We start from the raw sequence: 23,819 nt of genomic DNA, 5'->3' as shown, positions 1-23,819 counted from the left end.
TGGCGTGCACCGTGAAACGCGCCGACCTCGTCCACGGGAAGGGAAACGCACGCTGCGCGCTGCGCGGTACTACTGGAATTCTGGAAAGGAAAGGAAACGACAACGGTGGTGACTAGACCAGGGAAGTGAGTGAATGAGACGATGGAGTCGGGTCTCGGTCACTCTCGGAGCTCCTGACGTTCTCTCGGCTGCCCCAGCGTAGGAATGGGGATCTTGAAAACGTTGATTAGCTTTGCGGATCTGTTCGGCTTTTTTGTCTCGTATGCTTTGTTTTCTTTCTGATGCGATGGTTGGTGTGGTTTGATTTCCACTAATTGCAAAGGGCCACAACTTTTCTGCCAGTTTTTGTCATTGCCACGGACTTTTGCGAACCAGAAAGCTGCTTTGCTGACACATTTACCAATTACTATACGGTATCATCGCTGATCTGGTCTGGTTCTGTAGACTGTAACTGGAACAGCAGCTTAGATAAACTCTTCGGGTTAACCGCAAACAAATTACTTTTCTCGCTTACCGTTTGAAATTTTGCATCCACTGGAGGACTAATGATTTTATGTTTAATCGCTTCGTGCACGGATGGCAGTAGACAGAATTACGATTAGATTGTACTCCGTATTGTGTTTGATAAAAAAAAGGTTGCTACTACCTCAGTCAAAAAGACTAATTTTCCATGTCTCACGCGTACTAGTATAAAATCAAAAGACTATAATGCTTTTTATTTTTTTCAAACTCCAGGACATTAGCCCCTCATATTTTTAAGCTTTGATATATTTATCTCTCACTTTCTCAAACTTTAATGTAAATAAAAATAAAATTATTTTTTTAAGATGGAAGAAGTACATGCACGACGTTGAAAAGTTAACTTTTGGCAAGACTATTATTAAAGTATTATTTTCAATCGAGTAGGAGAGAGAAATTTAAATAAATAACTTCCTGCTACCTTTTTACAAACTAGCGCCACCCATGTCATCTTCCATCTCTCTTTTGTATTTCCTCTCTCCATCTCTCTCATTCCTCCATTGCACTTGAAACTACGGACGCAAGGATGAGCAAGCTTGTGGACGGTAGGGATGCTGCGGTATGATTCTACACTCTAGATGGACTCAAGGAATGATGACAGGGAGAAATGCCCTAGTTTGGCCAGTCCGCTATATATCAAGGAGTGAAGAGATCGGAGGCCCCAACCCTAAGTTGGTTCTTCTCTCGGAGCTTGAACCGGATGACGATGGCAGCGGATGAGTTCATGATAAGGTTTGAGGTGTTGTTGCGGTTCTTGGAGTCAACATATGTGACATTCAAGGAAAGGGCGTACGAGAGAGGTGGCTGCTAGAGCCCAAGGTTGGCACGAATCTCACGACATAAGTTATTGGTGAGGGGTAGAAAGGGTGGAGAGAGTACATGGTTGTGGCTGGGTTTGAGGAGGTACCATTCGGTAACAATGTGGTGATGCTACAATGAAAAGAGCAGCCAACGTCATTCTACTCACTATGGTGGCGAACAATGGAGTGCTTCATTGTTCAACAAAGTAGCTCCTACCAAAGGGTGAAGTGTTGTAAGGCCAAGGAAGTGTGGAGGGAGAACAAGGATGGTGGAGAGGTGCAATGCAATGGCCTGGTAGGAGAAAAAGGGAAAGATGAAGATGGGGCTATGGACATTCCACTTTATACATACTCCCTTTGAGCTAATAATATTGGTCAAAATTTAAAATCTTTGACTATAAATAAAATCTAAAATGTTTATTTACAAATATAAAACCATATGTATAAATTAGTCTTAAAAAATACCTCAAATAAAATCATATATTTGTTGATGTTTCTATATATATTATAATAGAAACTAGTTGTCAAAGTTACTTTTTGGAGACCATATCTTTGTCGAAAACAAGTATTATCAACCTGAAGAAAGTAATTCCCATAGTGTCCAAAAGCAAATGTTAACAGAATTGGAATATCCAATGACAATGTCTCATTAGCGGTATCCACAAGCAAAGGCCATAATCTTTCAATGGCCTATGACAAATTTTGCCATAATGTTTTGACTGTGCTCAAAAGGTACTCTCTCTATCCCATAAAAACTCAAATCATACAGATGAATCTACAAGGATTTGATATTTTTTTTCGGACAGAGGGAACTAGAAAATTTGCACGGGCATCAACAGTTCACAGTGTTCACTGGCAATCATAAAGAAATCCATATTACATTGACCTCAAATACCGAAGGTACAAGTTATTGCCAAATCAAACAAGAATACCATAACCCTCATTTGTCATGCTAAGCAAGCACACAGAACCTGTCAACTGTCAAGAACACAAAGATCATCCGAGCACGATGATCTTTGCTGAAAACCATGTTCTTGGACTGGTGAGAATAAAACACCACGCGTGAGCAAACACATGTCTGCTCGAGTCCACACCAAAGGCAAACTAGCAATGTGATCAAGTCAGAAATTCAAACTACCGAACATACGCAGACGAGCAAATCTTACATCTAAATTTATATTAGCACCCATTGCAGTTGTACCGCTGTAGTAAGTCCCTCTCCAGAAGCTAGTTGATCTGCAAAGAACGTGTAAGATCTTTAAGTAACTGTTCTTGTAACATAGATCTTTCATCACATATGTAATCTACTTTGTTAGAGTGGTCAGGAAAATGGTTTGGGACTACATTATTTCAAGCGTACAGGGCTGTAATAGCAACAGATGCATCAAAGAGTTTTGGAAGCTCGGTAGATAATACTAGTACTATTGTGCAAACTAACAAATACATGTGTGTGCCTTACTAGTGTAATGAGTTTCTTACTTCGACAAGGCGACAATTTTATTTTACTAGGAACATGAGCACACTACTGTTAAAATTAAGCTATATTTAAATCCATCATATCATTTCTGCAGAACTCCAGAGTGTAAATAAAACCCTTAAACACACCTCAGAATCCCCATGTTCTTTCAGTTCCAGCTGATCATCTGCAAGGTGCTCTCAATCAGAAAATAAGTAATCTTAGGGACAATGTCAAAGTAAAAGCTTTGGACATGTTGAGTTACCTGATGCAGGGCAGTCAAATTCCATATCTGCAATCACTTCGTTAAGATCACCGACTCCAGCAGAAGCATTACCAGATGACATCCGCTTGGATGACAAGGCTTTACTGGAGAAAGATTTCTTAGAAGAAGGGCAACTGGATGAGAGCCTCTTCGACGAGCTGCTACCAAATGGAGACTTTTTGTCAAGCGGGCTAACAGATGATAAGCGCTTTGCAGACAAGCTCCGTGCAGACGGAGACAACTTATCTAATGGACTGTCTGAAGAGAGCTGTCTTTGAGACAATCCGCTTACTACTGGAGACCCTTTCAAGCTTAACCTATCAATGGAGGATCTGCATGCTGACTGCATTGTTTCACTGTCGCTAGGACCATTAACATCAACAATCTTCTCTAGATCAGAATGTCCTCCCACCAGCTTGTCCACAATGACAGCTTCACAATCATCAAATTCAAAACCGTCGTTCAGCTTCCTCTCAAAACTCGGTTGGTCCATGCCTTCCTCAAGTGGTTTCACAATACTGGGAACTGCCACATCGACGATATCACCACCACAGTCACATTCCGAGCATCTCTCATCCACTTGAGTTGTGGTACTATCGAGCCTCTTGTCATCACTATCTGTAGTTAAAGGTGTATCCACCACCTCAAAACCATCGGTTTCAAACTTAGGTTGGTTCACTGGGATGCCACCATGGGCAAGGAGAAGCTCATCGAATAAAGTGGTTAAAGTGCTGGCACTCTCATGGCGCACTGTATAATTCCTTAGCTCACTTTGGATCCTGTGAATTGGCTGTCCACAAAAGTAAACTTTTTCTTTAGGTGAAATCAATAACTATGTAGATTATTGCTAATAAGTAAAGTAAAAAAATAATATAAAAATGAAATGTTTCCTATCAATAGGTTGTGCCTGAAGTCTTGAACAGTCAACGAGTGTTTATGTTCCTATCAATTGGTTATTCAGGTAAAACCCACAAACATAATTTCTTCCAAGAAAAAGAAACAATGTCTAATACATCTACAATAACCAGAACATAAAATGCACGTATACTTACAGTTTAAATTTTAGATTGACTTATCAACTAAAAACCATGTTCATTTAACTCTCACCTGAGCTTGGCACTCGAATGCAAGCTGAAAGAACGCAGCAGCAACCCTGTGCTTCCCAACTGACTCGGCCAGGTGGATATGTGCGAGCCAGTAGGTGGACTCCTCGAGCGGGTCGAGACTGCAATTGCTGCAGTTCTGCGCACTAAAGAACGGCGTCTCCGCGGACGCGACGACACTCACTTTCTTCTCCAGGGCTCTCACGGCCACCATCGGCGTGTGACCAGCCGCGTCATCGGTGGAAACCTTCACCTTCTCTCCGCTTCCAGGGGCCACCGACATCGCCGCGTCCTCCTGGAAGCTCACCCGCTGCGCCTTCTTCCTGGGCTTGGGATCCAGTTCCGGTCCCGGCGCGGCTTTCTTAGGGGGCTTTGCTGCCAGACGAGACGGCTTAGTCGCCTTGGCCAGATTTGGCGGCGACAGCTTCGGAGGCTTCGCCGCAGGCGGCGGAGAAACCTTCGCGGACTTCTGCGGTGGCGGTGGCGGTGGCGACACCTTGGAGGGCTTCTGAGCTGGCGGCGGTGACACCTTATCAGGTTTCTGCGGCGGCGGCGGCGACACCTTTGGAGCCTTCTGCAGCGGCGGCGGCTTCTCGGGGGCATCATGCGCGTTGCTGCTTCGAACGGTGCCGAACGCGCGCCGTGGCCTGGAAAAAAAATTCTACCTCAGTAAGCGAAAGTGCGAAACCATAGTCGCGCTACACATCTTACAGAGGATTTTTCAATATGGATTGCCGGCGATCTCCTTACCGTGGCGGTGGAGGTGCTGGGGGAGACTTCCTCGTCGTCTTCGTGCGCGTGGAGGCGATGGACTTGGGCTTGGGCGCCGCTATCTTCGCCGGCGCGGCGGCAACCGACCGCCGCTTCCCTGCGCAACCCGCGGAATGGATCGATCTCGTCAACAGAGAGAGAGAGAGAGGTAACCATTGGGGGGGTCTTGGTGCGGAAGTTGACGCTTGCTTACCTGCGAACGGGGTGGGGTGGGGATCCATGGCGACGACGACGACGACGAGAGATCGAGGAAGACGAGGAGGTGAGGAGACGAGGCGTTCGATTGGAATGGGAGGAAATTGGGGGAGGGAGACGAATGGATTGGATTGGGATTGGGATGTTGCCGTGGGGAAAGTGGGGGAGGTGGGGGAGTTGCCGTTGGGAGCGTGGGTTTGAAATTTTTTGAACCGGACGCTCCGCTCCGACGACCAGGGCGCGCCTTTCGGTGGGCCGGGCCACCGGCGGCCACAATGGGCTCTGGCCAGATCTGGGCCTCCACTTCTTGCTTCGCCATCCAGCAACCCGCCATCACGGCAGCAGGATGTCATTTTTATTTGTTTTTTCAAAATTCCCTTTCTTCTTTTTCTAACTGACTTGTGATAATGTAAAATGCATTAAATATACTATACATGCCAATCGTTTATATTTTATTGGGTGATGAATTTTTCCGATGTATGACGTGCTAACTTTTGTACACTGATTTTTTCCCCAATAGTTTACCAATTATACTGTTATAGTTTACACGATATTATTTTCTATATATTCACCATATACGCAGGGGTAACTACACCCAGCCTATACAAATACACAACCAACCAAACAAATTCAATTCTTTTGCATACAAGAATTTTAGATACAGGCAACCAAACAATGTATCGGATGATCCAGGCTTACTTATTGCAGACAACCAACCAGATAGACCATGTTGCATGTGGCTAGGCTCAGCTCGGCCAGGATGAGCATACGAGCCAGGCTAAGATCATTCAAGCAGGCAAACATACCCATCTGGTTGGGCTGTGCAGTGGCCCAATTGCTGAATCCATTTGTGTTAAGTGATAATTAAGGAACTTGGACTATGAGCGATTCAAGAAGCAAGATACTAGTACAACCTGGGGCACAAATTCAGCTGTCACTTCACCAGGACAAATCAGATCTAACAGTAGGTTAGTTCGAAGCATGCTGGTGTTAGTTTACATTCAGCAACTGGCTGATCATAATTTATCTCCTCAAAGTACAAACTACAAAACCATCTTTAGCTCCTGCTGATGTGATATCAGGCAAGCAGCACGCAGTCCTTCAGCTTTCCATGTCTGAATCAAGAACTGACAGGATGTTCAAGGCGGAAGAACCTATGTGGATTCCCCTAACTACACCGCCATAACCAACATTTATTTGGTGGCACAGAAGCAAGATAGCATCCCACAATGCCGTTCTTCCCTGGAAAATCCAAGCAGGGGGGAATAACATTAATAATACTGGACTTTTTTTTTTGGAAAAAGTTCTTGCAAGAACAGTGCCATCAAAGAATGAACCCAAGTGTGCGACAAACCAACAATTCACTACAAGTCAAGTCAAACTAATATAATATAATGGATTATATCTTTATGCAAATGTTTTGTGCTTAGCTAGCAGAATGTGTTAAGTTGTCAAAAATATGAGAGGCTATATACTCCAATTAGGTGCACTGCCACCAGACAGTCTGAGCTAAAGTCATCAGACTCAAATCATTTGTTTATTATTAGAAATCACATGTTTGTAGCAAAACAACACAGGCGAAAGGTAAAACAGGTTATGATTGCTGCAGTGTGCCTATTCCCAATCTCTTTTGACATACTATGATGATTACTTCAGATTATCACAAAAATGAACAACACAGGCCACCAAACAACCTTTCTTTTGGGTTTGTTTCTCTCTGACTTATCCTTTAACTGCCTATGGATGGCATCTTATTTTTCTTTTAAAAAGAAAGTTGGTTTATATACAAACGTCAGGAGGAAAAACAAGAATATTGATGCTTTGCCTCAAAAGGAGAAATAAGAATATTGATGCTGATAAAACTAGATAAAGCAATAAATGAATGAAAATTTAAATCACCTGAAGAGAAAACTGCAACTTTTTGTCCCAGTACAGAGCAAAAATCGGAGGACTCTGCTTGCCCACAGCCAGTATAAGAGCACCTGGGTGAATAACTGCTGGAACGCCGGAAATCAAAGCAACATACTTCTCTGGAAACCTCTCTTTTGGTGGAAGAACTCCTAGAAATAAAGGATTTTTGCTAGATTGGGCACCAGAGTAAGAGGTAGGATCAACATGAAGCATCCATTTTGGGTGTTCGAGGAAAGCAGCAAACAAGTACAGAAGAAGGAGCGAGTCAGTTGGCAGTTCACTGATCCACTTTTTCTCCAATTTACCGCAACCATCTCCATGACCCATATAATCATAATTCTTCAAGCATGTTCCTTCAGCAAGTTCTGTATCATGATAGAATGTGAATAGTATGCAAATCATGCCAAAATTTATTCTCAGTCATAATTCGCTCCAACATATGCTAGAAAATATAATACTAGTATATCATTTCAGCTAAAGGCTCCATGATATGCCATTATGAAATAACATGGTGAGTGTAAGACATTCACCTTGAACTCTCTTAACAGTGTAATCAGCATGGACACTACTCTGTGGTAGCAAGCCTTTTATCAGCTCTCCCTTCATCAGTGTGTTAAGCCTCTGGTGCTCCGTAATTGCATCAATACATGCTTGAATAGACGGAAGGAGGGGATTCTGTTGTGGTTGTTGTGGACTGCCAAAGGTTTGTGCTGCACAGAAAAAAAAAAGCATTGCTAACAAGTAACAAGTAGGTAAATCCATGCTAGCCAAACTTGAAAATTAAATCTGGGGGAATCTTAGTGTATCATCTTTAACCACAGTACAAAGTGCTCGGTGCAAAACATTTTGGTAGAATGTGAACATGCAAAACCACAGCAATAAAATGTTTAAGTTACACCAGAAACTCACCAACAGGCGTATCACGGGAATGCAGAAGTGCAGTGCGCAATTGATTAAGAATGCCATCTTCATCAACCGTGATAGTCGGTTGCCAATCTTTAGTCCCACCAAGTGGAGATAAGCCAACCGGCGCTGTTGTGCTTGGAAGATCACTTCCAACCTGGCTAACAGTAACTGAAGCCCCAACAGTAGCGGTTGTTTGCTTAACCTGCAAGGTAGGGCAAAACAAATTTAAAAAATGGTGACAACTGGCCACTGAAATTGGACTAGAGGTATAAGTTCAGCTCAAAATTTGCCAAAAGCAGAGCACCTGAATATGGCTAGTTTTGATCTTTTGGACAAGTGGGTTCATCAAAACAGAAGAGAACCACTGCCTGAGATTATCTCGCCATTGCTCAATCTCAGGGTATACACCCAAATTTTCAAAGGCATTCACTGCCTGCTCTAATGACATTGGAGGTGGAAGCTCACCCTCGCCTTTTTTTGGTGGCGTGCTGTACTTCTGATGGGAGCCAGGAGACATCCTCACAGCCCTCAAAGGTGTGCTTCTTGCAGCACCAGAAGGGGTGGTTGATGTAATGACTGATACAGGGCTTGCAGCACCAAAGCTCGTAATGGTTGCGGGAGGTGTTGCAATCTTACTGGCTGAATCTGTGATTGTGTCAATATTTTCGTCCAAACCAGCCAAGAACTGCTCCAACATCGCCTCTGTCTGTATGCCCTTCGCACTGCCTGAGCTTTTCCTAGACCATGGGGTTGAAGGTGAAGAAATAGGCTTTTGTAGTGGAGTGGAAGGTGATATTTGCACTGATGTGGTCAGTCTCTCACCACCAGGGCTCAAATTGCTGGAACCAATCCTTGATTGCCCTAAAGACCGAGATGGCGTATAGCTGAACGAAGACCTCCTAATCGGAACAATTGGCTCTGACGGAGTCGATGGCTTTGCCTTGGGAGGCCTTTTGGTTTTCTCACTGGTGCCACCTGCTTCTGAACCTGTCATCTTTAACCCGAGAAGCCCCAGTTGGCGTTCAGATAACACAACCTTGTCCTCTTTGGCAAGTGCCCTCTTCCCATTGTAGAGCATCACCGCCCTGAAGAAAGCCGGCAGTGTAAAAAGTGCGACCAGACCCAGCGCTGCCTCAATCAACCTAAAGACAAGCACTGAAACAAACCAGCAAGTTACATTTTGTAGGCACCTCTGGCACAACAAAATCCACCATAATCCAAATGTAAAAACCCAGTCCATGTTAAATGAACTTGAACATGCAAGTTTTTATTTACAACTATTAGAGCTGTTGGAAGAGAAAGCATTTCAGCACACATCTGCCGTGCGATGCACCGTAGTTAGACATGCTTGGCATTTTTACAAGCACCTGACGAGCGACCAAAACAAAGCACAGCGCCGACACGCACACGCCCAACTCGACCCAGCAGGGACACAGGCGAGCTTACCGGCAGCAGCCATGGAGAGGCCCACGCGGCCGGCGACCTTCACGAGCTGCCCTTCCCTAGCATTACAGCCACAAACAAAATGAGTACCCAACGCATCTGCTGCGATCTGGGGGTTTAGGGTTTAGAAGATGGAGAAGCGGCGGCGATGCGGGTCGACGCGTACCAGGAGGAGAGGACGAGGATGGAGGAGGCGGAGGCGATGGGGGACAGCGCCAGGAGGACGAGGACCGGGAGGGAGGGGCGGACGCTGCGGGAGGCGAGCGCGCGGGCGAGGGACGGGTTCCGGTAGACCGAGAACTTGTCCCGCGCCTTGCCGCCACCGCAACCGCCCCCGCCGCCCTGCTGGAACTCCATCGCCGCCGCCGCCGCTGTTGCCGCCTGAGGAGGCGATGCGCCGAGTGTACGGGCAGAGAGAGAGAGAGAGAGAGCGAGGTGTTTGAACTTGGGGCGAAGGGCTATGCGGCCATGGCTGCGTTCGAAATTTTAGGATGGGGGGCAAAGGTGGAGACAGACAGCGGCGGACTCGAGGCCGTCCCAGAAGCCAGAAACCAGAGTAGGAGCCAACCGGTACTTTGCGCTTCAGGTTTTTTGAATTCTTAGGCCCATTTGAATCAAATGAAAATCATTTCAGTTTTAGAGGATTTTATTTTTATATAATTTTTTTCTATATAACCATTTGAATCAAATGAATGAATTCTATGAAATTCCTATGAAATACCTCATTCCATAAAAGTTTTGGAGGAAATTTAAGGTGAGGTAGAACCTCATGAAAAGTTTTCTTTGAGACTTTATTTCTCCTAAAATTCCCGTGTTTTTTTCGTCCAATCAAGCAATCATTTATGTGTTTTGTAAATGTTACACTTACATTCCTATCAAAATTATGTATTTTTCATATTTCTCCGTTTTTTCATTCTTAAATTTCAAAGCGAACCTTATTAGTACCGGTAATTGCGAATTTGCAAGCGACAAAGGATATTTTCGAAAAGTTTGTTGCAGCAATCCATATTCCATTATGCTCGGAGAGGTAAATCAATTTCTGACCTTTTATGGATTTAGCATTGTCAAGAGAAATCCCTGTCACTCCATATACGAAAACATTTAAGCAGAAAATTAAATAAAATAAGTTACATCTTATATCGGATAAAGTACACCATCTTTAGTCCAATACTGCTATAAATACCATTTATATTCTTTTCGTTCTTTTCCTCCGGTCATCATCATCAAATTGATTTGACAGTCCAACTACCTCCTTCAACTCTGGGCACTAACATACATCGCCTTCAATCGTCGTAGTCCCTCACGCATCGAGCTCCATTATGACCATGCACTTGAGCTGCGCCGCTTTGCCTCATGGCTCATGTGCATGAGCTCTATCGCCCACCTCACAAACTCAAACTCTAGCGCCCGTTGTGCACAAGATAGACCATACAACTAAGCTCAAGAAAAAGCTAGTGGTAGTGGTGGAGCTCAGGACAGATAGTGCTACGAGGGAACGAACATGAGGAAATCATCAATGGAGCTTGGCGAGGGAGTTGAATGTGAGATGGTCGTCATAGGACATCGAGCGCACATACGGACAACATCATCGGGAGCATGAAGAATGTGATAACATTGGGTAAGTGCCCGGGTTGGCCACCAATAAAGAAGAGGACAATGGGTACTATTACTTCATATGTATTGGAGCAAAAGAACACTATCAACTCAGATACGAAATAATTTTCCAAGACCAACAACACCTCAACTTTAGAACAATGGAATAATTTACCCATTTATTATTGATCTTTATTCTTTGACCATGTGTTAAAAGAACATGATCACATTTGAGGCTACAACACTTACAACGGCTATAGCTAGCCCCAATAAGCAGATAGAGAACTTGTTTATTTTGACGGTTGTGTGGTTTTAGGCTACAGCCTATGACCGACTAACTTGGCTTTACCGTTACCATCTAAAACGCCGTAACAATCAGAACCAATCATGCTCTATGTGTAGTTGTATACGTGCGTATATATCTGCTAAGCTATTGGATAAAATAGGAGATTAAACTTTTTATAAGAAAAGGTAGTGTTACGATTTTCTACGGTTTTGCCGATTGCCAAAAATGCAAGGACACGTCACCAAGACTGATTCATTCGCCTATTTTCTCAAAGCAACCTGAACCATCCGACTCACCACCGGTATTTCTCGGCCATCTTCCCTCACTTTGCCCCCAGTCCGCGTACCCCACGCGTCCCCGCTCTTCTAGGCTCCGCCAGAGGAGAGGCCTCCCCAAATCCCACAATCCCGCTCCCAATCCCAATCCCCACCACCACCTCGCATCGCACGCGCAAGGCGCAGATCCCCATCCGCGGGGGGGAGGGAGGGGGAAGCCATGGCGGAGTTCCAGGAGATGGCGGCGGAGGTGCCGCCGTCGCTGAAGGCGATCACGCTGACCCACGTCCGGTACCGCCGCGGGGACACGCTCGGCCTCTTCCTCGCCTGGGTCTCCCTCGTCCCGGTCTTCATCAGCCTGGGCGGGTTCGTCTCCCACTTCCTCTTCCGCCGGGAGCTCCAGGGCATCTGCTTCGCCGCGGGCCTCCTCGCCTCCCAGCTCCTCAACGAGCTCATCAAGCACTCCGTCGCGCAGTCGCGCCCGGTCTACTGCGAGCTGCTCGAGGCCTGCGACTCCCACGGCTGGCCCTCCAGCCACTCGCAGTACACCTTCTTCTTCGCCACCTACCTCTCGCTCCTCACGCTCCGCCGCTCCCCGTCGAGCCGGGTGGTCGCCTCCCTGGCCTGGCCGCTCGCCTTCCTCACCATGCTGTCCAGGGTGTACCTCGGCTACCACACCGTCGCGCAGGTGAGAGACCCCCCTGAATCCCGGATCCGATCTGGTGGATGGCCATGGAAATGTTGGTCTGTTTTATAAATTGATAGATTGATGCATTCGTAATTAGTGTATATGTCATAGATTGAGATTGGTTCATAATGATAAAATAATAATCTAAGAATGGTGCCTTAGCTTGATCCCTAACTTGCCCTCCCAGGAAGGCTGATTCATTAGGTGTAAATTTACTCTGGACGTATCTACCTCATTTTTGGTTAGATAGGTGCATTTTATGGTATAATAATGGTTTGAAGATAGTTGCATTATGGTATAATGAAATCCTGACATACATAATCGATATTACTGTTCTGGTCACTAGTCTATGTACTTCTACATACGTTAGCGATCATTCACGTGTTTTCTTTAATGCTAAAAGGAGCTGATAGTGCAATTATTGGTTGGGAGAATTAAGATCAGGAGCAGCATATTTATGTTACTTGCTCAGGAACGCTGCAAATAATTGGCTTTTAGCGTGACTTCACATTAGGTAGCTAGAGGTATGCTATATTACTATGCGCTGGCTGCTGCAACATGTTTGCTCTTCTGAGTTGTTGGTGAAAGCTTTGCACAGTTTTTTCATATGGAGAAGTACATTGGTTGGTTGCATTGTCAAATTATAGCTTCAAAGTCTTGTAGATTGCTAATAGGAACCTAAAATGAACGTGTTCAGCACAAGGTTCATATAAACATTTTCCGTATGCCTTCCACGCAGCTATGCAATTGCTGGTTTCCATAACTGTAAGCTTACTTAAAATCTTAACAAAAAGCACTTCCAGAAACCAAACCATCTATTCACAAAGCCATAGAAAAGTTAGGAAGTCTTGGTGGTGTTTCCATTTCAAAGGATATGATATTTGAAGAATAATGCATTCAAACCTATTGTTCATGACTCAACATCACATACTGCTCCCCTGGTTTTCTGGATGCTTAGGTACACATATTTACCTCATGATCTGTGTTGTAATTTATCGCCCACTTTTAGTAATACTCCTTGGTGTTATCAATCGTTTCTGTATGAAATTTTCATATAGTGCGGTTGCATGTTGTGTACACCCCTTAAAATTGGGTCCTCCTGTTCAGCTGTTCTGCACAGTATACTTAGCTGAATTATGCTCCTCTGGCAATGCTGCTTATTTCTCTGACAGTGTTTGAAATAAAAAGAGCATGTTGTATTGCTGTTCGATTTCTTTTAATTTCAATTTGTTAAATTTACTAGGTATTTGCCGGCGCGGTAGTAGGCCTTGTGTTTGGTGCAATCTGGTATTGGATTGTCAACACCATGCTTGTTGAATATTTTCCAATGATTGAGGAGAGTGCAATAGCGAGGTGGTTGTATATGAAGGATACTTCACACATTCCAGATGTGCTCAAGTTTGAATATGATAACGCAAGGGCTGCCAGGAGGAAAGTTGCTACTGATTGAGCAAGTAAGTCATAACAATTTATCATTTATCAAAGAGTTATTTTTTTCTTTTTTTCCACTCATTGAAATTGCATTTGATCCAAAAGATTGCAAAACGTACTCCATCAATCTTTTACTTAGTCTTGGAAGTCTGGATATTTACTGCTTGTTGAATCCAATTTAGCTATGGATGCAATAGCTATGCTCCATCTATTGTAGGCATATCAAAATGAAACCATACAAAATTTTGGGAGTTATGATTGTTGGCATATCGAAATGAAACCATACAAGATTTTGGGAGTTATGATTGTCCTGCTTATCTCTCATTTATCTCTCAAATCTCTAGTTGTTGCTCATATGTTCCACTCTTGTCAATGCAGGTTCTTTTCGGACACGCTTGCTGTAGTTCAGGGGATAATTGTGTGGCAAGATACCTGTCACTTATAGCTGCATCTTTGTTAGAAGAAATGTCCATTGGAATTTTGGCCCGTGTTCTTGTTGGCCATACGCAATTTTTGTTTTCTTCTTTCTCTCATTTTTTGTTGACAGTTTGGTGACAAACTGATATTTATTTACATGTGTAGAAAAACGACCATAGTGAACATAACTGAATCCACCTGTCATTCAGTGTTTCTTCTGCTTATTTACAACTGAAGTATATTATCACAAGTTGTTGAGAAGTGAAGATTACTGGCGGCACACCTTTTATTTTGGGTTACCTTCCGACGATAACATCTCAAGTGTTTTGTTTTCCCTTCTTTCTAGCAGGTTTCAGAAAACCGAAATAAGCAGTGGCGGTATGTGCTTAGGACGTCGAATGGGATGCCAGATGCACAATTATCAGATTTCGGTGTCATAAAACAAATTAACATTCAAAACACAATTTCCCCCCAATATGCTAAAATTGAATTGCTTCCCATTCCATGCGAGGCCTTAGAAAATCTCTCAGATGGCTCAAATGGCGAGGCATGTAAGCCGCGTAGCCGGATGTGTGATACTCTCATTCAGGACTTACAAAATCGCAAGGAAAATATAAAATGATAAACATCATACATATCCATTTCCCTGTCTTCAAATCCTGGCAATCCACAAAGAACACCGTGAAGCACGGTAGGACTATGATTCTATAGTTGCCAGATTTGTTTCGTTAGAAGTGGCATCAGGAGTACCACCGGACGGGCTTTGTTTCCTTTCTGCCTGTAATGATCGACATAGAGATTCCAGCTTCTCTTTTTGATTCTTGAACTTATCAACTTGCTTCTTCATTAACTCACGCTGCGGAGAAAGCAAACAAGGGTTCAATTAATCATCATGCAAGAAAGAAAGACCTGCACAAGAGCTTCCATTATGCATGTGAAGGTACATGGAAGGTTAGACATTTACCTCCTCAATCAACTTCACTAGAGCAACATCTGAATTCTCACATTTACTCTTCATGAATTCATTATCCTTCTTTAGATCCTTTATAAGCTTCACCATCTGATGCAAAAAGATCATGGAATATTTTTTTTATTTCTGTGGACAAACATTTGATAACTAAGAACAGAATGACATTGTGCGTGAACTCAAATGAGTATGATCACTCGTACCTTTTCCATCTCCTTCTTGTATGTCTCAAAGACTTCATTGCTTTTTGTGAGGGCATCCTGATAAGGTAAAGTAGACAATTTTAAAATTTTAGTACAAGGCAGAGCTATCCACAATTAAAACGGAGAAACTGCTTGAATATTTGCATAGCCATCTGCAAAGGGAAAACCACCATGAGGCATATACTCGTCATTACGAAAAGGGCCTAATCAGCAAAGGTACCTGAAACTGCTGAAATCTTTCTCCATCAGCAGCTAGCTGCAACCTTAAATTCTTCTCGGTAGACATAAGTTGAGAAACTTGATCAGCATATAGCTGCATCTGGGTTTGTTCCTGAGCTGTTTTCTCTTGATGTTGTTGCATTTTCAGATCGGCGAGCTCAAGTTCCAGCATCTTTTCTTTCAACTGTAGAAATATAACATAAGGCAAATAAAAACAAAAGTTCACCACAACGAACAACATATTGAGCTAAGACAAACCCTAAGATAGTCATAAAAACATCCAAGATACCCATAGAGCTATAATAACTGATATAGGTCATAAACATCATACCTGATGAGCATATTTCTGCTGTGTGATATTATATTGATCTGCAAGGTCTTTGAGTTTACTTCTCAGCCTACAAACATAAGCTACCAATCATTATCGAAAACAAAATCTAAGGAAATTAAACATAAGCCTGTAGTAGATTAAGACTGCAATGAACGTAGTCATTAGAAGTGCAATGATGTTGGCAACAAATTCAATCCACTTGAAGAAACTCTTAATACAGAACATAGGCATAACTTCAGTATCTTACAAGTTGTTCTCTTCTAACTGAGCAATGCATTCATTTTTCTGCTCGTCAAGCTTGACGCTCACATCCTATAGAATATCATGGATATCTGATTAGTAAGAGCTCAATAGTTGGCATACAAACAAAATTAAGAACACTGGTCTATATTTTCTGAACCACTATCATATGGCATATAATGACCTTTATAGCATTATTGAATTTGTCGGATAACTCCATCCGCATATTCTGCCCCTCTGTTGACACCCTTCGGCACTCTTCCTGAGTCATCAACGCTAAAAGATATTATAGTTGAACAAAAGTGAAAATAAACAGACACTTCAAAACTCGATACACTTGTTCCATACCTTTAGCATTTTATTTTGACGCTGAAACTCCCTACAAAGAGACTCTAGTTTCTCTTTAACTGCAATAGCTGCAAGAGACCAAACACAAACCACACAGGAATACAAGATACATGTTAGTCTGAATAATTCTAGAAGCATCATGTGGCATGAGCATGCGTAAACCAGTATTCCCCTTCGCAGCCACCTTGTCTGCCTCGGTGGCGCTTAGGGGCTTGGCACTAGGTTGCCGCCAAACACTGGTGCATACAAGATACCAGACAAAATGGCCGAGATTATGTGATATTTCATGATAACGGATTGTTCATTCCAGTCAGACAGGAGTCTAATGAAGAAATTTTAGTTAGAACTAACTAATGGTTCAGATGAATTGAACACTAGAAGATATTTATCCAACCACCCTACAGATGTGTTATTTTAACAGTAAAAATCTGAGTGAATCACCAAGGGATCTATGCACTACATTGAATTATTGGAAACAGGTCAGCCCATAAGTTCACATGATAGAAGCTTGCCTGCATCCCTCTCTGCTACCACCTTGTGGTACGCCTGCGCAAGTTCAAACAGCTCTCTGTCCTTCTCTACCTTGCTCTTTTTCACGACCTTGCGCTTCTGCTCACCACTCCCCTACAAAGTCAAGCAGATCAATCCCGTTTAGCAAGCACTAATCCTTCCTATCAAAAACCAATGCAGCACAATGAGGCAGGTCCAGATCCTATAAACCTCAGCAATGACAACCTTCTGATCGGCCATAGATTCCACCTGCTCCACCACACTGCTCTCCTTCGAGGACTCTTTAGCATCTGCAACAACAGGAACAGCTAAATCTCCTAAAATCAGGTGCGACATTTTACTCCGAACCGCAGCGTGCGATAGAGAGGGGGAAAGAGAGAGATCACCTCCTGCGTCGACGGCGGGTTCGCCGAGAGCACGCTCCGGCTCCGCAGCGGAGCCGCCCACGGTGAGGCTCTGCAGCGCGTCGGCGGCCGAATAGGCGTCCAGGGTGTCCTGAGCGACGGAGGCGAGGGTCGAGGGAGGAGCCCCTAGGGTTTCGTCGCCGCCGCCGCCGCCCACGGTTGCGTCGGCTTGATCGAGGCCGAGGGAGCGGCTCGCGGGATCGCCGGCGTCGGCGGGAGGAGGGGGCGCCTGGTCGGCGGCGGAGCTCTCCACGAAGCCGTCGGGGAGCGAGTCGGCCTCCGGGAGGCGCGTCGCTGGCGAGCCCTCCATTGGTGGCTGCCTACGGGGACCCACCACCCAGGAGAGATAGGAGATCTCCTTCCTTCCTTTCCCCTTCGTTTGGTGTTGCTCTCGCGAGAGGTTTTGGGGAGGCAAAGGGTTGGAGACTTGCAGGGGAAGAGGGAAGAGGGAAGAGGAGATTAGTACTAGTAACTGTTCATTACAATAATAAAGTTCGCCATAATAAGGATTTAAGGGGCTATACAACTGTCAACCAGTCATCCTCACAGATCTTATGAGTGGAGTATGATTCATTCTTTTGAGTACTCCCTCCGATTTATAGCTAAAAATTGCTATATTTTGGGATGGAGGTAGTAATTTATTTTGGCTGCAGGGGCTAAAATATATTCTGTTTAGTACTGAAAATGCCAGCCAGCCTATTTTACTACTTCGAAAAAAAAAACTTGGTTGGATACTTTATCCGTCCTAAAATATTGTCAATCTTATCCTAGACAATGAATCTGAATAAAGGCAAATCTCATCCTAGTAGTATTTTATAACGGAGGTAGTAAATTCTATATTCTTGGAGATGGGTTGCCAACAATGTGCAATGCTTTTTTATAGCCAAAATATTACTCCCTCTAACCCCAAATATATAAAACTAGGACCGCATGGGATATTTCCCAGTACTACGAATCTGAACAAATAGTCCGTCCAGATTCGTAGTACTAGGAAATGTCACATCTAATCCTATGTGCTTATATTTTAGAACGAAAAGAGTACTTACTGAGATCAATTCTTGATTTTGACCATACAATAGAAAATATCAAAATATTATATTAAAAAACTAGCCCTTGGGAGCGTTCAGTGGTTAGCTAGTCGCAAAGCACGCACCCACAGGTGGACAGGAGTATCAATCGGCGTCCATCTCCATGGGTTTTGCAGCAATAGATGGCCATTGCCCAGTACAGAACCTGAAGTTTTCACTTGGTTTTTTTGTTGTATAGGGTGCCCTGCTTCACTGGAGCCTGTGAACTCAAGCTGACCATGAAAATTGAAGGGTTCAACCACCGAGTAGCTTAGCTGTATCTTGCTGTTCCTCTCTAGTCTGTAGGATATGTGGCAGAGGAGCTGTGATTTTGATCATCTGCTAAGAAAATTATGATGAGTGTAAGCTAAGCAAGGAATAGAGCGATTACAATGATTCCAGTCAGGACGCAACATTGAAGGTCACTTTTAGGTTTCTGGATCTTGAGTTGTCCTTTTATAAGTGCTAGTCCTCAATTACATGAATGCTTATCGTTAACCATTATCTTCGGGAATATATTGATGTACAATAGCCAATTCTTAGCGCGTACAGTGTCCAGCATATTGAATATCACCTCCCAACTGCTTTATTCAGGCCCAAGTTTTAATAGAAGGAGCGAGCTGTATTTCCTTTTTTTGGAAAATATATTTTGCAGGCTTGCAACTTAATGAGGCTCACTATTCTACTACAAATTTGGGCCCTACTATCATATTCTAATTATGTCTTTCCACCAATAAACAACGGAATATGTAATTTCCCCACCTTCGATATATGAATTTAACCCCAGTTCCTGGGATTGAAAGCTATTGTACGAGTCAGGTAGAGAATAGCACCCAAATTCAATATGATTCATTTTACAGTACCTCATTTGTAGTTGGATGACAAAGAACTAGCCAATGTGCATGTAGGTGGTACCCACAATCTCCAGGGACAGGTTGCAAAGGTCTCTCATAACCTCTAACAAGAGCAAGAAAGTGAGTTAAACTAAATGCAAAGATATGAATTCATATGCAAATCTTAAACAAAGGCATCAGACGTACTGCCTTAAGCAAAAATGAAGGATGAAGGAATTACCCATCATATGCAAAAGAATCAGCTGTACTAGTAGGTTCTGGTTCATCAAATTTTGGCTGACCACCAATGCCATATAGAGGGTCATCTGTTCGTGGATTCAAGAAAAGAAAAGATCGCATGAGAAACCCTTCACACCTATCCAAAATATATGTTTATTTAAAGAGTAAATTGCATCGGTGGTACACAAACTTGTCAGGTAGGTGCAATCTAGTACATGAACTTGTAAAACGCTCGTTTTGGTGCACGAACTTGTTTGGTGCATGCGAACAAGGTCAAAATCGCACTGCAAGGTTAATCTTGCTGATTTTGTTGTTGATTTAAACTTTATGTAAACATTAGTCTAAGAAGGATAAACATATAATAAGGCATAATGATTGCATAAAAAAATAAAAATCTGAGTAATGATGCAAGGGACAGAAACAAAGAAAGATAAAGTGGAATCTAAGTTTACAAATATAACCTTTATGTACATGCAAGTCATCTACTAATTTGTAATTTATAATGTTCAACATAGAAAAATCGGTCTTGTCGCGCCATTTTAGTCTTAGTTTGCACGTACCAAGTTAAGTTCATGCACCAAAACAAGCATTTTATAAGTTCATACACTAAATTGCACGCACCTGACAAGTTTATGTACCGCTAATGCAATTTACTCTTATTTAAATGAATCTGTGTCTATCATAATGATGATGATGATGATGATAGGTCAATGCTGCAAGTACTATTTTGAGGACGCAGTAATCCAACAAGTGCCTTTCTGACAACATGGCGGACTTTCCAACAGCAACTCAGTGAGCAAGAGGAGCAATTCTATGAGGTACCTCCTCAAGGACCGTAAAATTACTCGAGCAAGAGAGTTACCTACAAGAGGATGCCCAATGTATGCAAGGTGTATCCTAATTTGGTGTGGGCGTCCTGAATGAATTTCAACCTACATCAATCAACGAAACAAATATCAGATGATGACACAGAAAAATGCAATATTTTGTCATGGCATATGCAATCGACCAACATGGATAGTGCTACATATGTTTCAAAAAAGAAAGTAATATATTACCTGGATCAATGTATGATTATGGATTTTAAGTCTCTCAAGAACACGCACTTTGCTCATTGCTGGTTTCCCTGAAAAAAAAAACAGTCCAAAAAATAATGCATATGAAATAATGATTATGCTTTCCTCAGTATGAACTGCATCATCAGAAGTACTAAACTCATCCTTTACTCCTTATTGGCCTTTTCGCCAATTCAATGTTAGACCAGTAATGTGGTAGTGCAATAACCTGAGGAACATGCTGCATAAAGCCCCTCCGCGACACCAGGATAACGAACTAATCCTATAGGTTGGGTAATCATAACCTACAAGGCATTGGAAACAAATTATGCCTTATATAAACAACAATATTACACATGACTGATCTGGAAGGACAAATGGTCACAAACAAAAGAAATGCGAATATAGCTTGATATTGAATAGAACAGAATTCAACGTATTGGAAATTTGGAATTATGTGGTTAGGGAAATTTGATCGTTTTCCAACTCCTCTAGAGTGGCATACTGACTATGTGGCCCTAGGGCACCATGTGTTATAGACAAGGGGTGAAAAAAAAATGCTGAAATGCCCTCTAAGTAATAGCAAACAATAAATTTCCCATAACAAAAATGAGGGGGGAAGGTCAATACCTCATCATTTTCAAGGATACCAGTTACTAGTGCTCGATAGAACTTTGAAATTTTCCGCGCTTTGCAAATATCTGTTTCATCCCTATAAATATCTTAAACAAGATGAAAAAATAGCAAGAATTTTTTTTCGAATTATGAAAAAGAGTAGTTTTATACCTGCTCTTTCCAGCGTTTGTAGCGCCTTCAGCAAAATAAGCTGCAAGCTGAGCTTTGGCAAGCTTTGTTTTTGCACAAAGCAGTAAACCTAGGATACAACACATAGATTGTGAGATAGAAAGTCATCAAAAGGTAAAGTGAAAAATCCATAAACTCCTGATAAGTCACCTGCTGTTTCATTTTGTCTCACTTATCTCATTTTCTATTTAAGCAAAATTTGCTACAGGTTAAGTATGCAGTTTCCACCTCATGACACATGTTCATGCTATTTCTTAATTATGTTGTTATTCAGTGCATGTTTCATTGATACGAATACTTTTTTCAATTATTTCAGTGACTGCAGTGCTTAAACTACATGATTTGAGCCTGAAACATCAAACTGGAAAGATATGCAAACGAGGGAGTGGGGATTATGGATTTTACCCAAAGCTAGAACGAAACGAAGAAAAAAAAGGAAATCATACGAGCTTGTGCAGTTGTGCTGATTCTCAGTAGTGAACAAACATCTTTCTGCAATTCACATTTCACTGCAGAAGTGTTGTTTATAATATTAGAGGAACAAGTCCTATGAGCAGCACTTTATGTTTATATCATATGGTTCAGTCTCTTCTGAGAAACTAGTTTGGTGTCGAAGCGAATTGGCTTTAATGCCCAGGAACAATTTATAAATTTTAGACTAGACCACTAGTTTGACTGATTGATGGTCGGTGAACAAAAATTTACATCCACTGGAACTCAACTGGGTGTCAATGCTCCAAGGTTTCTGAGCATGAACAGAACAAAAACAGAGGAACAAACCTGATGTGCCCCTTCCGAGTCTATGAACAGGTACAGGGTGTGATTGCGCATCTTTTCGCTTTGAGCAGAATGATGAAGGCATCTTCCAGTCTTTCAATTGAAGTTGCGCTAAAACAGTACGCTGTTGGAAAAGTCCTTTAGGAAGAACTTGCAAGCCAGAAGGCTTATTAAGGGCTATCTGAAAAAATTAGGCATGAGTAAAGATTACTTTTATGCATGATTGGTGATGTTGGCTCTTCACAAGTAGACCAAGGTATTAAAACTCTGAGGTCTAACATTTTCATTTTACAAACCATAGACAAGTAACCTTATTCTTGTTTTGTATGCCAAAACCATACAGTATTTTAAATTTCAAACTTGCGAATCAGCTAGGATTGTTAAAACGCCGAAAGATGGAAAGAAATGTCCTAAAAGTTTGCCACACATACTTAGCAAGGATATTATTTTCATTTTACATACCATGTCATCATCCTCATAAAGCACATCAAGTAAATGTGGTGCGAAGGGCTCCTGCCATGGTAAGCGATGATATACCAACTTAGAACCCTCCCTGTAAAATAGAGCATCATAGCATCATGGTCTTCATTTATGAAGGAAACAATGTGTTGCCCAAAAAATTAAGCAAGATAACTATGACAGTACAATCAGTGGATAGAGCTACCTGAGAATCATATCTGGATCAGTGGCAACTTCACCATCTACTGTTATCTGCAAACAAAAAAGCAAAGCTTCAGCCTCTGGTCGTAGTTGGGAAAATATCTAGCCTAATAGTCCAAAACTTTCTCATTTGCCTATACATGTTAATTAAATGAATGCTCATATAAGCATGTGTATAAAAACACACAATAGCTTTAAGAGGACCATAAAAGTTGGTGAGCCATAGCAAATAGATGCATGTTCACTGTAAAACTAAAGGAATTATGTATATAGAAAGACAAAGATAGAAATGAAAAACTTCTGCTTGTTAGTAATGCTAACTCAGCCAAATTATTTAGAACATAATACAAAAAAGAGAACACATGAGCAAACTAGTACTGGCTATTTTACTAGATGACCTACCTGTCCATCACGAATCCTCTTAATCCACCTGCAAAGCGCAACAATACAACATCAAATCAGCACTATATCCCAAGTGAAATCAGATTCACTGAAGGGAAATGAAACGGCTAGCCGCAGTGGCCAACTGGCCACCATCTGATCACGGAGATTTGGGGAAAAGCGTGCTCGTTACCCTGGCAATGGCGCGGAGCTCTTGTAGCTGGTGGAGTAGAACTCGATCAAAGTCGTGGTGGCGCCTGCATCTACTTGTACATGAAAGAAATCAGAAGAAGCGAAGGAAGAGGGCGGAGGCAGAGAAACGCTGAAGAAGGCGGGGGAGCAGGAGAAGCGAACCGGCGCATCGGAACGTGTCGATGTAGGAGATCCCTTCGTTGAACTCCGGCCATGGCGTCCCGAACGAGTAGAGCGCCCCTGGCGGCGGGGCATCTTCCGCCGGAATTTCTCCGGCGGCGGCGGCGGCAGTCATCGCGTCCGGGACAGGGAGTGAATGAGAGGCAGAAAAGGGTACAATTGCATTTTGGTCCAAACCTTTTGTGTTTTGAAGATCTCATGGGAATCTGGGCGATCTGGAACGTCCATTGGCCATCCTACGGCTACGGTGTACATGACTAAACTGGGAATGCCATCTTGACTCTGGATCCAAATTGGATGGATGAACTTTAAATTTAACAATATTTGGAATGATGTACCAATAACTACC

General features: G+C 42.8%; 5 protein-coding genes across 10 annotated transcripts; 1 reads left to right on the top strand and 4 right to left on the bottom strand.

Annotated features, from left to right (window-relative positions):
• Window positions 1–2,139: 2,139 nt before the first annotated feature.
• On the bottom strand, window positions 2,140–5,237 carry LOC4332494 (uncharacterized). The gene is made up of 6 exons (XM_015773769.3): window positions 5,108–5,237; window positions 4,894–5,011; window positions 4,148–4,790; window positions 3,041–3,830; window positions 2,925–2,962; window positions 2,140–2,555 (listed from the first exon to the last, which is right to left on the bottom strand). The coding sequence occupies exons 1-6, from the start codon at window positions 5,133–5,135 to the stop codon at window positions 2,547–2,549; spliced, it is 1,626 nt and encodes a 541-aa protein (XP_015629255.1). The 5' UTR covers window positions 5,136–5,237; the 3' UTR covers window positions 2,140–2,546.
• Window positions 5,238–5,962: 725 nt separating this feature from the next.
• On the bottom strand, window positions 5,963–9,885 carry LOC4332493 (uncharacterized). The gene is made up of 7 exons (XM_015772597.3): window positions 9,536–9,885; window positions 9,373–9,428; window positions 8,231–9,081; window positions 7,930–8,128; window positions 7,551–7,730; window positions 7,009–7,385; window positions 5,963–6,351 (listed from the first exon to the last, which is right to left on the bottom strand). The coding sequence occupies exons 1-7, from the start codon at window positions 9,724–9,726 to the stop codon at window positions 6,211–6,213; spliced, it is 1,995 nt and encodes a 664-aa protein (XP_015628083.1). The 5' UTR covers window positions 9,727–9,885; the 3' UTR covers window positions 5,963–6,210.
• A 1,698-nt stretch (window positions 9,886–11,583) lies between these two features.
• Window positions 11,584–14,309, top strand: LOC4332492 (lipid phosphate phosphatase gamma). The gene is made up of 3 exons (XM_015775669.3): window positions 11,584–12,211; window positions 13,455–13,665; window positions 14,021–14,309. The coding sequence occupies exons 1-2, from the start codon at window positions 11,744–11,746 to the stop codon at window positions 13,659–13,661; spliced, it is 675 nt and encodes a 224-aa protein (XP_015631155.1). The 5' UTR covers window positions 11,584–11,743; the 3' UTR covers window positions 13,662–13,665; window positions 14,021–14,309.
• A 172-nt stretch (window positions 14,310–14,481) lies between these two features.
• Window positions 14,482–17,712, bottom strand: LOC4332491 (beta-taxilin). Of its 5 annotated transcripts, none has more exons than NM_001417567.1 (11): window positions 17,264–17,710; window positions 17,088–17,185; window positions 16,880–16,991; window positions 16,368–16,435; window positions 16,204–16,281; window positions 16,027–16,091; window positions 15,780–15,846; window positions 15,450–15,632; window positions 15,230–15,286; window positions 15,024–15,119; window positions 14,482–14,915 (listed from the first exon to the last, which is right to left on the bottom strand). In NM_001417567.1, the coding sequence occupies exons 1-11, from the start codon at window positions 17,589–17,591 to the stop codon at window positions 14,757–14,759; spliced, it is 1,311 nt and encodes a 436-aa protein (NP_001404496.1). In that variant the 5' UTR covers window positions 17,592–17,710; the 3' UTR covers window positions 14,482–14,756. The 5 variants fall into 5 exon arrangements, 4 of the variants coding, with proteins under 4 accessions (NP_001404496.1, NP_001404498.1, XP_015631150.1 ...); NM_001417569.1 differs by having other exon boundaries at window positions 17,088–17,167; XR_010739772.1 differs by having other exon boundaries at window positions 14,537–14,915; window positions 15,230–15,381; window positions 17,264–17,712.
• Window positions 17,713–18,194: 482 nt separating this feature from the next.
• LOC4332490 (RNA pseudouridine synthase 5-like) lies at window positions 18,195–23,631 on the bottom strand. Of its 2 annotated transcripts, none has more exons than NM_001417565.1 (14): window positions 23,453–23,629; window positions 23,292–23,361; window positions 23,120–23,147; window positions 22,722–22,768; window positions 22,520–22,610; window positions 22,061–22,238; window positions 21,263–21,350; window positions 21,107–21,188; window positions 20,706–20,781; window positions 20,480–20,547; window positions 20,284–20,353; window positions 19,423–19,507; window positions 19,212–19,305; window positions 18,195–18,687 (listed from the first exon to the last, which is right to left on the bottom strand). In NM_001417565.1, exons 1-14 carry the CDS (start codon window positions 23,583–23,585, stop codon window positions 18,604–18,606), a joined length of 1,194 nt encoding a protein of 397 aa, NP_001404494.1. In that variant the 5' UTR covers window positions 23,586–23,629; the 3' UTR covers window positions 18,195–18,603. The 2 variants fall into 2 exon arrangements, with proteins under 2 accessions (NP_001404494.1, XP_025879535.1); XM_026023750.2 differs by lacking the exon at window positions 18,195–18,687 and adding an exon at window positions 18,780–19,151 and having other exon boundaries at window positions 23,453–23,631.
• Window positions 23,632–23,819: the final 188 nt, after the last annotated feature.

The sequence above is a fragment of the Oryza sativa genome, chromosome 3 (genome assembly GCF_034140825.1).
Source record: "Oryza sativa Japonica Group chromosome 3, ASM3414082v1".
In the NCBI taxonomy this organism is placed as follows: Eukaryota; Viridiplantae; Streptophyta; class Magnoliopsida; order Poales; family Poaceae; genus Oryza; species Oryza sativa.
The sequence above is the reverse complement of the archived record's forward strand: the minus strand, read 5'-3'. Positions and strand labels throughout refer to the sequence as shown.

Excerpts from the sequence above, each read along its gene's own strand:
- LOC4332494 (XM_015773769.3), bottom strand. The coding sequence starts at position 5,135 with ATGGATCCCCACCCCACCCCGTTCGCAG. Across the intron at positions 5,012-5,107 it reads CCACCCCACCCCGTTCGCAG|GGAAGCGGCGGTCGGTTGCC; the intron begins GTAAGCAAGCGT and ends CGGGTTGCGCAG. Across the intron at positions 4,791-4,893 it reads CCAGCACCTCCACCGCCACG|GCCACGGCGCGCGTTCGGCA; the intron begins GTAAGGAGATCG and ends TTTTTTTTCCAG.
- LOC4332493 (XM_015772597.3), bottom strand. The coding sequence starts at position 9,726 with ATGGAGTTCCAGCAGGGCGGCGGGGGCGGTTGCGGTGGCGGCAAGGCG. Across the intron at positions 9,082-9,372 it reads CCTCTCCATGGCTGCTGCCG|TGCTTGTCTTTAGGTTGATT; the intron begins GTAAGCTCGCCT and ends GGTTTGTTTCAG. Across the intron at positions 7,386-7,550 it reads CACTGTTAAGAGAGTTCAAG|AACTTGCTGAAGGAACATGC; the intron begins GTGAATGTCTTA and ends ATCATGATACAG.
- LOC4332492 (XM_015775669.3), top strand. The coding sequence starts at position 11,744 with ATGGCGGAGTTCCAGGAGATGGCGGCGGAGGTGCCGCCGTCGCTGAAG. Across the intron at positions 12,212-13,454 it reads GCTACCACACCGTCGCGCAG|GTATTTGCCGGCGCGGTAGT; the intron begins GTGAGAGACCCC and ends TAAATTTACTAG.
- LOC4332491 (NM_001417567.1), bottom strand. The coding sequence starts at position 17,591 with ATGGAGGGCTCGCCAGCGACGCGCCTCCCGGAGGCCGACTCGCTCCCC. Across the intron at positions 15,287-15,449 it reads AAAGATTTCAGCAGTTTCAG|GATGCCCTCACAAAAAGCAA; the intron begins GTACCTTTGCTG and ends TTACCTTATCAG. Across the intron at positions 15,120-15,229 it reads ACAAGAAGGAGATGGAAAAG|ATGGTGAAGCTTATAAAGGA; the intron begins GTACGAGTGATC and ends TTTTTGCATCAG.
- LOC4332490 (XM_026023750.2), bottom strand. The coding sequence starts at position 23,585 with ATGACTGCCGCCGCCGCCGCCGGAGAAATTCCGGCGGAAGATGCCCCG. Across the intron at positions 22,611-22,721 it reads GATCCAGATATGATTCTCAG|GGAGGGTTCTAAGTTGGTAT; the intron begins GTAGCTCTATCC and ends TCTATTTTACAG. Across the intron at positions 22,239-22,519 it reads TTTATGAGGATGATGACATG|ATAGCCCTTAATAAGCCTTC; the intron begins GTATGTAAAATG and ends TAATTTTTTCAG.